The sequence below is a fragment of the Calonectris borealis genome, chromosome 3 (genome assembly GCF_964195595.1).
Source record: "Calonectris borealis chromosome 3, bCalBor7.hap1.2, whole genome shotgun sequence".
In the NCBI taxonomy this organism is placed as follows: Eukaryota; Metazoa; Chordata; class Aves; order Procellariiformes; family Procellariidae; genus Calonectris; species Calonectris borealis.
In genome coordinates, this window is record NC_134314.1 from 118,833,837 (window position 1) to 118,849,047 (window position 15,211).

The 15,211-nt window shown below is 44.7% G+C and overlaps 1 protein-coding gene across 6 annotated transcripts in view; it reads left to right on the top strand.

Moving 5' to 3' along the window:
• Positions 1-15,211, top strand: part of MEIS1 (Meis homeobox 1) — a 109,758-nt gene that overhangs the window by 27,269 nt on the left and 67,278 nt on the right. For all 6 annotated transcript variants that reach the window (XM_075147647.1, XM_075147649.1, XM_075147646.1 and 3 more), the window contains exon 7: positions 122-233. In XM_075147647.1, coding sequence (XP_075003748.1) covers positions 122-233 — 112 coding nt within the window. The remainder of the gene's footprint in view (positions 1-121; positions 234-15,211) is intronic.

A 15,211-nucleotide genomic window follows, 5' to 3' on the forward strand; every position in this document is an offset into this window, starting at 1 on the left:
GGATGTGTTTGCCAGCCTTTTCCCGCGGGTCTGGGCATGGGTACCGCTCTCCCGGGAGCACGCGAACCCGGCGCTTCTTCCCCGTCTCAGGTTTTACCTGTTTGTTTGTTTGGCCCCACAGCCCTCCTGGAACAGAGACCACGATGACACGGCGTCGACGCGCTCCGGGGGAACCCCCGGGCCCTCCAGCGGGGGACACACATCGCACAGCGGGGACAACAGCAGTGAGCAAGGTAGGAACGGAGCCCTTGCGCTTTCTTAGCTGGCGAGCGGTCACCGCCGCGCTCGGGGACCGGTTACTCTCTTTCCGATGTCGAAATGTGCTCAGGTGCTAGAGGGTTTGTGCTGAGAAAGGTTTATCTTCCTTTTTTTTGACACTTTTTTTTCCATCTCCTCCTAGTAAAAGGATTGGCATCTTTATTTCTTCGACCCTGCCAGCAGGCACATGTTAGAGCAACATATGTACCAAATTTGCAGTATGCTTAATAAAAATACGCAATGAGAAGGGGTTTGGTTTTTTTTTTTTCCTTCATTCAAATGGGTTAAAAGATGAAATCTTCAAAAGCAAATGTAATTAAGATTGCAGAAATGCATGCTAATATTTCAAAGATGCCATCGAAACTTTGCTGCGTATAAAGAAGAGATGTTAGCTGGCCCATTTTACGCAATCCTGAGCAGTGCTTTTATTTACTTTTTTTACTCAATTCCAATTTACTTGAATGCAAAAATGTTCTGTTTGAGTGCCAAGCCAAACAGAGTAACTGATTTAGCAGGACGAGTATGAAACGAGCTTGGTGCAATTGAAGTGGGACATACTACAAATAATTAGCGCTGTCTCAGAAGCTCCGAAGTCTAAAAAACTAAAGTTCTGGGTTTTCCTGAGAAGCTGTTTAAATGCTTCATACTTTTTTTTGAAGAGACCAACTGCAGTGGATTTAGTGTTAATTTAATGCAATTAAAATTTAAAAAGGATCCTTAATCTGAATATAAAAGGGAGTGCTTTATTGAAGTTGACTCTGAACTCACAATAGATATATACTTTTAAATCTGGTTTTATGATCATGTTTCATTCAAGTGCTGTTAGACAACAAAGGAATTGTGTTTCCAAAAAAAGGTTGAGCAGTACTGATTAGCATTGCAAAGTCTGCATTTAACAAGATTAGTTTTTAAACTAAACCAGTATATTTTAATTTTTTATACGCATGGACCTAACGTACATGGTGAATAACATCTCTTTATAGAATTTTAAGTATTCGAGACACTTTATTGTTGAAAGAAAAGTTGCTGACTTCATCGCAAGTATAGCCTAGTAAAAATGGGGCCTGGAATAGTAAACTGTTGCAGAGCTGAGGCAGAAACTGGTAACCTTCTGACCTCTGACTTTTACTGGAAAATGATATGCAACATAAATTCAGGGGGCCTTTTTTCTTTCAAGTATGTATACGTGTATATTCTAGTGGTGCTGTTCACAATGCTACAGTTGAAGTGGTGTCAATATGTTCATTAGAGCCCCTTGGTTTCGGAGCACACTGTAAAGCCTGGGGTTTTTTAAGGGTGAAAAAGCTGCTGCAAAAATAGGCTTTGAACTAAACCATGGTGTTTGGAGAGGGTTTTTGTACTCAAATAGGGCTGTTCTCGTATTAGATGGATGTGCGCGTGTTCATGTGTATATGTGCGTGGACAAAACGTCTGTGGGGAGACTTGCCAGCGTGCTCCTAAACCTCTTGGGCACTTTGGAAATCGAGCTTCTCAGTTCCTGGTGTACTTTTTAAGATTTTTCAGGCTTCGTTTTCTCCTAAATGTGGCATTTCATTAGTCCGGAGTACCAGGCGTATCTGATGTTTCATCGTCGCCATCCTGGTCTGCTCCTGGCGAGGTGCATGCTATAACCTCGGTCAGGGCGGGTTTTCTAAAATGACTTTAGAGCTTAAGTCCTATGAAATATCCACAGAAAGACTTGTCAGCGATGCTTTAGCTGGGTCTGAAACTTTTACCCAAATTCTAGAGTAAGGTTTATTGAGGCTGGAATCGCTGCCAGCACTTGGTAGATGCATTTTGTGAATTGCTCGTTGGATTAAAACTTTAGGAAGGCAAAAAAGCGGGAATTTGCTAACGGGAGCTCTCAAGTCAAGTTTGGGAAAGGAGTTTTGGAGCTGAGACTTGCCTTCAGGCTGCTTGCCACCTATGGAAATGGTGGGTTTTTTGAGGAATGGGGATGCGGGAAGGGTAGCGGTGGTCTCGCTGAGCCTTGCTTTATGATTTGTTTGCTCAAACCCCTCCGAAGGCTGGGATTATGGGGGAATCTCAGTTGTTTAAGCACACCCATGCCTGCATATACACCTTGTGTAAAAAAAAAAAGCGTGGGTTTAGCCTTCCCGCATGGGGAAGAAGTCAAAAAACATGATCCTGAATGACCAAAAGGCAAGAGAAGAAAAAGATCGCAAATACCCTGCCTCTCCCCAACAACATTTAAGTTCAAAATGCCGTGATTTGGGGGCTTTTCTGCTGTGGCCTGATGCGAGGAGCAGCAACGCTGTGGTCAAACTCACGTATTCACCTCTGCTGGATGCTTGTCTTGGCAGCGGAAGCAGCCGGCACGGCACTGCCGCAGCAGCCGGGTGCTGCGGAGGGGTGGCAGCGAAAGGCTGGGGACCCGCACGTTCACGCTTGCGAGCACAGAAGTTGACTCGAGATGCCTGCGTTGCGTGACATATATTCAGTATATTACGGGCTTCCCTATTTTTAGGAGTTTGTAAAAGTTCCTTTTGGTTCCATCTGTCAAGAGCACGTTTGCCATTTAAAAAGACAAATCTAATCACCAGAAATACAACCCTCTAAAACTGTCTATTTTTAGGTTGTTCCCACAACCTACTTCCCCTGTTGGGGTAGGTAAAAGCACCTTCTGAGCCGGGTTCCCAACCTGGCTGAAGGTATCACAAGGATGTGGGTGTGAGCTTTGCATTTTCAGAGGCACACAGGCTGGAAAGCTTAAGCCCCTTAGCAAGTCCTTAACCCAGACTATGTTAAGGTCTATTTTTGGACTTTTGGGGAAATTTTTCTTCTTTACCTGATTCCTCGCTGCTTTTAATTCCCACAAAGTGTATTTTTAACCTATTAATGTCCCTATGCACAACACACATCGACCGATTACCTTTGAAAACAGGAGAGATGCTCTTTCCTCTGAACATTTTGAAGTCTTTTTTAACATGTAAATTTATTTACTTAGTAAATAGTAACGACTCCCAGCTGCTTCGATCTATTGTAGAAATCCATATTTAACTGCTATGGAGCTGTTCTGGGGTCTCGTGCCACTGAACAGCAGGGTATGTTATTGCATAGCACGTTGACACAACCTCTTATAAAGGCCCGGTATTGTGTCATCGTAGGGGATAGTTATAGTACAGGAATGCAGAATAATATTATGAAAAAGTTTCGTGGGCTGTTTTCCCATTGCTCTGAACTTATCGTGAAGGGCCGTTGGAGGTCTGTCTCCAAATGGTGCAAAGAGATCTGAATTTACACAGTGGAGAAATAACTTGCTAAATTCTATTAAAAAAAAAAGAGAAGCAAGTTCTTAGGTACAGGCGGGTGATGCTAAGCTCATAGCAATACTATTTTATCTTATTGCGTATTCTAACTTTAAAAGATTTGTGTTTGGGGTATTAACAGATCTATTTTGTTTGTTTTTCAAATAGTCAGGCCAGGAGAATGCAGAACAAAGCCCTGGTACAGTCACTTTTAATCCAGAGTGGGGCTCTTTAATTCCCATGTTTAGCTCTCCTACACGGCTTAAAAGAAAAAGAAAATAAATCCATCAGTGTCTCCTATTTGTGCATATTGTTTCTTTCCCTTTTTTTTTTTTTGTGCAAGCCTCGGCCTGGGTTCAAAACATTTTTTTAACCTCCAAATAATTGTTGCTCTTTCAAGCCGGGAGTATAAAGCGGCAATATTTCTTTATGAAAATGTATCAATGGCTGCAATGTTTTTTTTTTTTTTCAGGCTTTTGTAGGAGTTCGGGCAACCTATAGGCAAAAAGGCAATCGCGTTTATTATTGCCGGCAATCTCAAGGCGGTTGTTGGGAGGCTGCGAAGGCAGGCGGCGGAGCCGGGCGGAGGGGGAGAGAAGGGCCACATTATGTTCCAGATGACTGAGCAAGGATTTATAAACCAGCTCGCCTTTTTTTTTTTTTTTTTTTTTTTTTTTAACATGGGAGAAGAAAAGTAATAAGAGCGGGGAGGCAAGGCATTTGAAGCGGTCAGATGGCCGATGACTAATGGGATAGGTGGGCAGGAGCCCGCGGATTGGGTGTCTTAATGAGCACATTTCGCACCGAGTTTGGGCTGCAGTTCCCCTTCACCTTTGCCCTTTATTGACCGAACTGACACTTCATTTTTCACATACTTCCAATTATGGCTGAGCTTAAGTGTTGCCCTGCCTCCTTTCTTTCTTGCCTATGGACGGCTCGAGAGTGGCTGAGGCCACAGAAGATATTTTAATTTGAAAAACTACCATAGCAAGGCAGGTTTAGGGTGTAACCTGAAACTGCTGTCACTTTGCAGTTCCTCCGATGAAAACAAAAGTTTTAATGTTTTTGTTTAGCACTTCTCCCCCCCACCCCTTCCCCGTTCCCCATGGCGAGGCGGGGGATGGCTTTGGGGGCAGTTGGGTTGGCGAGGGGTGTTTTTCTTGGGGTAAATCCTTTTTGGCCGTACAGGTGCTGCGGGTGGGAGTCACCCAAGTAAAGAGGTAAACCCAAGTCAAAAGCGGTGCCGTGCTTGAACGATGGCTCCATGTTCCCACTCAACGCGACGTCTTCTCAAGAGGCTTCTTGGGGTGCGATGCCTTACTATGTACTTTGCCTAACGCTCTCCTTATGGAAAAGCAAAGCGTAATTGTGCCGGCACTTCTCGAGCCTTAGACCAGTGTGGATTTGTTGGTTTGGTAATATTTAATGCACAAATGCGGATTTGAGCGTGGCCCGGCTGTGAGGCTTTGAGAAGTGGCCGAAGATGGGGCTGGGAGAGGCAGGTATGATGAAGGGACGGACAAATCTCCAGTCCACGGCCACCCCTTTGCTGTACGGGGAGAGCCGTGATATATGTCCCACAGCCCAAGCCTGTGTGCATTTCCACGTTGGCTTTTACACGCAAAATCCTTCCAGGGCGGAAACGTCTGTTTGCTTTTGCAGGGCTTTGGGGGTTTCGGAGCATGCGGTTTTCCTACCGAATGTGAATTCTGTCGGAAATAGTCGGAATAAGTTGCGCTCGCATGGGGTGGGTGGGTTTAAGAACAAAATAGCTGCTGTTAGACCTTAACTTCCCGGCAGCGCCGCTGGATTTTGCAGCGTGGCTTTCGCTACCGGCTCTGTCACGGGAAGTTTGGGTGAGTAATGAGCGGGCGCGTCACCTGCGTGCCGGTAGTGATTGCTTTGCATTTAAATACGCGGCGAGTATATCGACAATTATTTACATCCAAACAGAGGCCCCTAAACCACAAAAGTATTTATCTAAAAAAAAAAAAAAGTATGAAGTATTGCCTACTTTATTATGTAGCCCTCTGGCATAGTAATGGCATGGCATATTTTTACTATAATATGGTAATAAAAGAATATGTAAAAGGCAGACAAAGGTTCTGTCTTTTCACTAAGGTGACCCCTGTTACCAAGTAACTGCTTTACTTATGAGCTTATTAAAAACTCAAAAAAAATGAGCTTTTCATACTTCACAGGCATTGATGTGAAAATGAGCTGTCCTGCGAGTAGTTTTCTTGATCATTTTTAGAACAATTGATTAGCCAAAGAGCCGCTGTCATTAGTTGACATTGACTGATAGCAATTTGTCACAAGCTCCGAAGGTCAGCCAGGCAGTGGAAGCTTCGGCTTGTCTTTGATTGACCTTTTCTGATGCCATTATCATGTGATCGGTTAGACTGGATGTGACCCTCGATTGGAAAAGACAGGGCATTAGTCAACAGGGGCTGCTCCCAGTATTTTTTCTGGTGCTTGATGTATTGTGAATCCCGAATTAAGCGTAATAGGCTTGTTTGGAAACGGAGCGGTATCAGTTTTCTTGCCGAGGCTCTGCCATCCCCTTTTCTTTTCTGGCTTTTCCATCAAGTGGGCAGCGCTCGGTTTGCTTTAAATCAGCGTGAGCACCTGTGCCCTCTTCCTTTGACGTGAGATACGAGATTTAAAACAACCCCATATTTATTTGAAATGCTTCGTGTAGGTGCATATTCTTCAGCAGCACCAGCATTAATTATTTTTATCTCCCCAGAATCATGTTTTATTTTTTAACAGTGATTGAGTAGTTGAAGATTATGCTCATAACAACACGATGTCAATTTATCATTCTGCTCTAAAGCCGGAGGGCGTGAAACTGTTTTTTTCCTCCTTCTGGTTTGGGTTTTTTTTTTTTTTTGGTCTCATCAGCCTGATTCAGCTGTTAAAGTTGGATTTCGGCAGCGTTAAGCCTCCGTGCCTCAGCTAGGCAGGGTTACACTTCCAGTATGGTGCATGGAGAGAGTCCTCGCTTGGAAGCGGGTGTCTGTTGTGATTCGAGCATCAATCTATTCCCGGTGTCAGGATTCATTTTAATCGTTCACATTAGCTCTGAACGTCTGTTATTGCCAGGCGTTTTGCCTCTCGATTTGGCAAAGCTAACTTAAATTCTTTATAAATGTTGCTTGTTTTGCCTAAATTGTGGGTAACACAGTCGTAAACGAATTCTTTTCCTTGTAAAAAACCTTCGTTCCTCCCATTTGCCTTTCAGGGGAAACTTGAATTTCTCCGTCTAAGTACCTACTTGTTTTTCAGGTCAGCCCCCAGAGATAATAAGCAGTTCAAACCCAGCACAACCATTTCAGCACGGTTTAATGCGACTTTCAGTCTTTGCTTAGGAAAAGCTTCCAGCCGGGAGGGGAGCAGAGAGGCGATCGCATCAGGAGGCAGATCCCTCAGGCTGAAGCTACTGCCATCGTTGGCAGAGCAAAAGAAGGGAAAAAGACTTTGGGAACCCTTTACCTTTAAAGTGGCTATGGAAATACAAATATTCCTGACTTCTCAGCCCGTCTGTAATCAAGCAGCAAAATTCATGTGCTGGGCTCCTTTTTTTTTTTTTCTTTTTCTTGGCAATTTTTTCTGAACTTAGCAATGTCTAGCTCATTAAACATTTGGGTGGCTGTGCGCAAGGCTGTGTATACATAGACGTGTATGTAAGAACACGGCCCTGACCCTGAACTGAGCATCCCATCAGCGGTGCAGGGCTTTTGCAGGTCCCAAGGTGTGTCTGTGTGCCCCGGCTGTGTTACTGAGGACAAGATCTTGAATATACCGAGCAGGGAACAGCGGTGGAAAATACCACATTGCTAAATCGTATCTTGGGCTGTTACCTAAAAACTCAGGTGTAGGACTGAAGGGCATCTTGGTTTCCTCCTTGGATGGGGCAGAGAGAGGTTTGGTTGCGTGTAGTTGTAGAAATAGGTTTGAAGTTTTCGGTGTCCAAGATACCCCTTTTTAGCAGTACCTGAGTCTTGTGTTTTGAAGATCACTGATATGATTCGATTTAGAAGAATTGTTGCTTTATTCTGGTGGGTTTTTTTTTCCCTACACATCCTGGGTGTGCTCCTTTAGGTTGCGGTGGCTCATTGAAGCCAAAGAACTTTCCATATGGCCCATCTGCTTTCCATCTTGAAGGCACCAGCCCGATCCCCATTTGCCTCTTCAGGTCTTGGTGGCTTCAGCTGAGTCTTTTGCTATCCGATGCAGGCAGAGTGTGACATTCAGGTGTGCGTCATTGACCTCTGTAGATCGGAGGTTAAAGAAGCAAAGTCGTGTTCCTGAGGTGGCCTCCACTTCTGAGAAACATTTTCTCGCAATGAGTGTAAGTGTGCATTGTTTCTGGATTAGTGATGCACCAGGGTGTGCCATCGGGCTGCTTGGCGTAAACTGTTTTCCTGCCTCTCACGTGAAATGTTGGGAGGGGAAAAACAGAAAAAGATGACTAAGGTTGGAAGAAAAGTCTGTAAACAAGTGAGCTGTGTATGGAGAAAGCGGGTACTTGTCCCATAATGCAAGGGCTAAGGGTGGGTGTTCACCAAGTCTCCAGACTTGCTTTCCAGAGGCACAGGAGCTTTCCAGAGCATTAGCAGGTTTAAAACAAACAAAAATGGTTTACGTTTTGGGTTAAATTTATTGCTACAGCGTGCTGTGGAGGTCAGCAGGGGACAAAAAGAGATTAGACCAATTCGTGGAAAAATAGGTCCTTCTGTAGCTATTAAAAACCCTGGTCCAGATGCAACCGCTGGCTCAGGAAGCTGCCCAAGTGCTGATTGTCAGAGCCGTGGCACAGCCGCTTCTGTGTAACCCCCCTTTCTATACGGGTTTCCAAAACATCCATTATTGCTCCTGGGAGAGACCGACATGAGATCGAGCTACTTGGACCGATCTCCTCTGGTTTTTACGTTAAAATAAATTTTTTTTAAATTCAATTCAGGAAATAAAATACTGGATTTTTTATTTACCCTATTTTTGATGGCTCTTGCTGGTGCTGGCATGCTTTTGTTGGGAAGAAAGTAGACATAGTTTGTATTTTCTCGCCCTTATTACCCCGGTGGTGGTGGGAATGGTTTGACGCTCTTCATTCAAATTTGACAGGTGATTGCTTCTGTAAATGAATGCACTCAAATCATAATTGTTGCAACAGAATTGTTTGATTACCTGGCGGTAGCCTCTTTCTCTCTGATAGCTTTTTGGATCACCTGTTTGCTGAGAGCATTTGACAGTCCTCATGTTTATTACCCAATTGAATGTCAGTAGCAATTGCAGCTAAAGATAAACGAAAATGCAAGTACTTGTTGACCTTGACTTTTTTCCACAAGATATTGGACTTGATGGCTCTATTGCTGTTGAACTGATAAGAGTTATAAACAGTAGTTGAAGGGAAATGTTTTATTCCCAGAGGAAAATACCACGCTGCTGTGGGAAATGGCATCTGACTAGCGCTCTTTGCCAAATTTGCTTGGTTCACCTTCATTTAGGCTGTGGGAAAATAAAATACAAATTTCCCCTTTTATGACTTTAATATCTCTGCAAACATGAATTCCTGCGCTCTTTGTAAAGTTTTGTTGGCAGACTGCGCCAATAACATACAGCGAGCGCGAGACCTCGCCGTGTTTTATGATGTGCTGTAATGAGGATTCTCAATTCTTCCTCATTTTCGGGCTGATTTGATAATTACAGGGAGGGAGCAGCGCTTTCTTCTTCTATTCCATGGGAAACTTAATATGTCTATAAGCAGCGAAGATCGGGAAACGCGTGGCTGCGGGCGCGTGTTGCCGGAGCGGGGCCGTGCCGGTGGGAGGGCGGCCTGGGGACGAAGACAAAGTTATTGCAGGGGTGGAGGGACGATACTTTGGTAGGTCTTGCTTGCACCCGCTTTTTTGGGCAGGGTCCCAGGTGGGTTCCCTTGCAGGTTTTTGAGAGGAGGGGGCCAGCTCGGTGTCACCCATCCCAGCTGCATTCGGGGGACGGGAGGGATGAGCATCCTGCCCCAGCAGACCTTGCTGCTATAACCCCCACACAATATATATCTCTCTCCTTTTTATTTCTAATCCTGCTCCAATATGCAACCTGAAAGGAAGACTTCAGTGGAAACAGGCAATAGGCTTTGAGATCTTCCGGGATGAAAGTCATTGTATAAAAATAATGCGTAAAGAGCACAAAAGACCGTGGAATTATATTGTTTAAAACATAAGTCCTTCTTGTCTCGGCAACTGCTCTGATAAACTCCGTACAGTATTGTAGGAGCTTGTTACAGCACCGAAATACAGGATTAAGCAGTGTTGTAACAGTTAGCAGAGTCAGACTAGTAATCTTATTGCATTGTATTTTTTTTTTAGGTAAGATTAAGCCGGCATTATATTATAATGTTTGTGGGCGAGGGGGCATTCTTTAAGGGATTAATTAATAGGATCAACGCTGTAAGATGCTGACATCATTTTTTCTAAGCACATTGATGCACGCGGGCTTTTATTTTTTAATTTTTTTACTTTCAATTCATGAATGAGGCGGGGACCTTCTCTGGGTGATGGGGGCAGCCCCTGCGGCTTGCGGCGGAGCCACCTGTCACCGTATAAATTCATCAGGGACCGCTTCTCGCCGGCCTGGTGACCCAGTAGTCGGTGCCATGCGAAATACCGGAGGGAGAGGCCCGATGTCTCTTCTTGCCGAGCTGGTAGGGGATCGCAGGGCTGTGACGAAGCAAATGCCTGACGCTGTTCCGGCGGGTCTTTGAACGAGGGTGTCGTTGGTAAAACCTTCTAGCTCTCTGGCTCGTCTCTTTAGCCGTAATGCCTCCTCCGTGTAGCCTTTGCCTTTGGCACGCTTGAGTTTTTGCTGGTGGTGGGAGAGGTGGGAGGTGGGAGAGGACGTGGGAGAGCCTGGCCGGGCCCGTGACGTGCGGTGGGAGCCGTGTCCCGTCAGGGCAGGCGCTATCTCCCCAGAGCCCTCTGCCACCCTCCGGCACTCTGCGGCTTGGGAACTTCCTCATCGCCAGGTGGTATCTCTGGCATGTAATAGCCACGGATGATATATATAAAAGTGCGTACATATATATATTTTATTTCTTATTTTCTTCCTCATGAGCGTTGAGAATCTCACACAGAGTTTGCGGGCAGTTTTTTGTGGTTGCTTTTTGCAGAAGCATAATGTGGAAAGAAGAACCATCATATAAGTAAATAAAAACATAGTAGGGACAGCCTTTTCAGCTTGGTTTTTCCCATGGCGGATCCTGTGTCACAGGAGAGCGATGGCCCTTGCAACCCTGATACTGTGTGTCATCTCAGGGCTGTAAATTCATCTTTTGCAGAAGGGCAGGAGAAGACCTACTAGGAGCCACCAGTTATGTCCTCAGAAAAGAGCTAAAGGTGGTGGACCTTACCTAACTGATTCTTAAATCTTCCCCCAGCTCTCTGAATAGCAGTTAGCGTCACATGGATGCATGCTAAAAATATTCTGCAGCCTGTAGCGTCCCGATGGACTTCAGAAGAAGGTATATCTTAGCTCTGTCAGCTCAGCAAGTGAAGGTCATGGAAGCAAGGCTTGTAGGGTGGAGAACCTTTTGTTGCTCTCATTGCCCTGCCAAGAGGATCTGCTGCCTCCCTGGCATAGCACTGAGGGAGGAACCCCACCGTGGTGCTCCTGCTTGGGGCCCTGGGTTATAAGACGTGCACTTCTGCGTCGACTGCCTTTGTAAAGCAGGGGAAAGAGATCACGCGGTCAGTAGTGACTGAACTGCTTGAAGTAAAGTGTCATCATTTGTGTTTAAGTTTCTTTCAGGGCACTGTAAGGTCAGAGTGTAGCAGCCTCTTGGTAAAGACTAGGGGATAAGATGCAGGCAAGTTGCAGGGGGTGGAAAAGAGGCAAAAAAGTGGGATTGAAATGTTATGCTCATGCCATACTCCTCCTCCCTTCCCTGCTTAGTTAAGCATCTCCTATTTATCCTCTCCTGTCCCTGGCTGTGGCAGCGAGGATGCTCTAGGAGAGGCTTTGGTGCAGGATTCTGCCTGTTTTCTTTTTTCTGTATCTGTCTGGAATAACCCATGCAAATTCTGCGTGAGGCTGGCTGTGTAAAAGCAAGAATCGGGGTAATATTATTTCAGTATAACTCTCAGACAGCCTTGGTCCCGTGTTGTAGTTTTGTGATGGGCTGTAGGTAAAGCAGGGGGCTGTGTTGTCAGTTGGTGAGCAGACTGCGCCACAAAATCTTTGGATGTCAGTATATAAATGTTTATAGTTCGTGTGTGTGTTTGATCGTATACATGCTTGGATGTGACTACCTCCCACATTTTTATTCTGTGAACCCAGCAAGAAAGGTGGTAAAACAACCACCCCTGTGAAATACAGAGCTTTTTCAGGACCTTTCGTATTTCCTTTAGGAAGAGCGTTGTGCTAAGTTCCTTGGCATTACAGCTACAAGAAACAAATTAGCAAGCGGTGCTAACATTAGTGTCTCACCGCAGATTTAATCCAGCTAAAAAACCCCTGAGGTGGCCATAATTTACCAGGTTGAACAGCAGACTGGCGAGCAGCGAGGGCTGGCGTAGCCACATCGTCAGGGAAGGTAAAGTTGGTGACTTGGTTGAATTTAAGCTCAATAAAGTTGGTGACTTGGTTGAATTTAATCCCAATAAAGTAAGCAGCTAACAATCTGCAGGAATGCAGGCTGCAGCAGGAGGAGCGTGTAAGTCGTAACACGGGTGTATGAACTCTTCACCACAATTAATTGTATCATATCACTGAAAAGCAGGGTGTGCACAAATACGCAATTTTGCAGCATGACTTTCCATATATAATCTTTTAATATAAATTAGAATTGCCTCAGACAAATGAATTGAAATTCTGTGTGTTATTAATACCCAAATTTTATTTACTGTTGCAGTTGGTGTAGGTGAAACGACAGCATTAAACTTAAAAGTGCCTCTCCAGTTGTTAAATGCCAATTTGATACTAAACGTATTAATACTCAATTAAAATTAATAATCAATTTACTTGAATATTGGAGGTTAGCCAGGGATGGAACTGAAGTTGTATTAGGTATATCATACTGGTCTGAATACATCACACACTGTTGCAAAAGCATTGTGCTAATTTTAGCTTACAAAGAGGATGAAGATAAACTGCCTGCTGCTAGTTTGCCATATGCTATCCTGGTGATAATATTCAAGTACAAAATATTCTGCAGAGAGTCTTATTGTTTCAGTAAAAGAAAAGTGGAAAAGAGTTAAGCAAATTTCTGCTCCGTAAATGTATACAAAATAATGAAATAAAACAAATCTCAAATGCTGGTAGATGAGATCTGTGAAATTTGCTTTGGTTTTATTGGCTTTCATGGGAGTCAACAATTTGTTTTAGTATATATTTGATCCAATTGTATCCATTTCTCACATGTAAATCTTAAAATCAATCTAAATAAAAATTGATCTTCGTTCTGGTAGGCAAAAATATAGTCCGAGCTGCTCCTAACTAGTTAAGCCTCCCATCCTTCAAGTTCAGTGTGGGAATAAAGTCTCTGCTGAGCTGATTTTTTCAGGAGCCTCTCCTTTTGCTTTGTTTATTTAAAAACACAAAATGTGTTTCAGTTTCCATACGGGGAGGATTTTGCTTCTGCAGCTTCACCGAGGAGCATTTGCCTTCTCCATCTGCACCCGCGGCCAGGAGAGGGGTGCGTGGGAAGGGGGTGCCCCGGACCCCCGGGCTGCGGAGGGCTGGGGGGAAGCTTTGGAGGGCTGGGGGGAAGCTTTGGAGGGCTGGGGGGGAAGCTTTGCATTAGCAAGTGGTGAAAAGCTTGACCTTCAAGTGACCCGGGTCAAGCAAACCCCCCGCCGAAGAGTCCCATTTGGACACGGATACCTGTGGGGTGAGGGAGGAGATAAAGGAAGGGGGAGGAAGATAAAGTAATCCCATTGACCTGGGAACTTCTCAGATATTACAAGCGAGGGAACGGCAGGAATAATAAAAGAGCGGCAATATTTGCCTGCCCCCCGTATCTGTGTAATGTCATTTCCAAAGGGCTGGAGTAGATAATAGCAAATGTGCTTTCAAGTATCAGATCAATCTCTTGAAGTGATGGGGAAGGCTGGATGCTCTGATCTGGCGGGTGCTGGAGAGTGTAATACAATCCTCGTCGCAGCAGAGAGAATTGTATAAATGGACAAAGATCTGCTGATTACATCTTTTGCTAAAGTGTTAAGTAAAAGATCTGGCTATAAGAGATGGCGCGTCTACTATTGTCTGGTCTTCCGACTTGTTTTTATAGGGGTTTTCACAGGAACAAATACCAATTACCAAAATAAAAGCAAGCGGTGTGGCCGGTCCGTATCATGGTAGGACACATGCTCTTGAGTCAGTGTGGGCAGGAAGCTTGGCAGGTCTGTCCCCTACCATTGCCATTGCATCTTTATCTCTCTGGTTCATTGTTTGCCCCTGAGTGCTTGAAATTCCAGTTTCCAAGTAAAAGCTTCCTGTTTCTTGCATTTACATTCAGTTTGATAAGACATAAATTTAGCTATCTATCAAGGAGGGCTCTTTTTTTTTTTTTTTCTCCTCAAGTAAGGCAAAATAGGAAGAAGAAATTAATTCTGATTTGATGATAAGTGGTAGAATTTTGCATTTTCCCAGATTCTCAGTGGCAGGAAGCATGAGCTTGTATCCTCATGATAAGGTGATGGATGGGAGCTAAATTCAGCCTTTCCATCCTGAGTAATTTTAGAAGGGGCCCTGAAATCCACGTCTTGTTTAGAAAGAGAGATGGGCATAGTCAGCCTTCGTTAGCCATCACGTCCTTGCGATGGCCTCGCTGCTTGTAAGTTTTTGCTGTTCTGTGCAGTATTCAAAGCTAATAGCGCACATATTCTTGTAGTCATCTCAATCCTGAATTTCCCTCCGGAGAGTTCCTGTTTCTCTCCGTTCACTACGGAGGGACTCGGGGAGGTCTAATCGCCTCGCTCAGACACTTAGCTTGGCAGTCTCACTTTAATGCTTAGAGTAAGGAGGGATGAGTCTGTGCTAAAACTGTTGTTTCTTTAGGAAGGAAATTTTTGCTCTGCGTGGAGAAGCAGAATAAAGTGTTTTGTACCACTGAAGATGAGGGGAGTGGGCTCGGGCGTTGCGTGCGTGGGTGAGGCTGTGTCCTCTGCAGCTCCTGAGCACGCTGGCCTGAGCATCTCATGAAAATTATCGTCTTTGCTAACCTGTATTGGTGATCTGAAGCGTTCAAAACCTTTGACGTGCATAGAAAAATAGATATTTATATTTTAATATTACTCATGGGTGGAGGAAACGTTTGTATTCCCATGCCTCGCGCTCGGGAGCCCAGGTTTCAAGCTTTCTCTGCCATCAGGAGGTTGCTTGCTCCATCAGTATGCGTGTGGTTTTGGTGGAAGGTTTTCACATGACTCTGGGAGCTGGGGATTTAAATATAAAACCTGACGGATGGGACTTGTGAAACTTGGTAGCAGCGCTTTGCTTAACTTTCAACTGAACATTGAGGTCTTTCACGAGATGAAAGGCGCCGTGAGCGAAGCCTTGAAACGAAACCTGTTGTTGAGTTGATGTGGTAGGAATGGCCACGTTCAGACAACTCAGGGCTTCGCTTTGTTGTGCTGTTTGGGCACGAGGTCCTTTGTCTGCTGGCGTGGTAGCCATTGGGACTT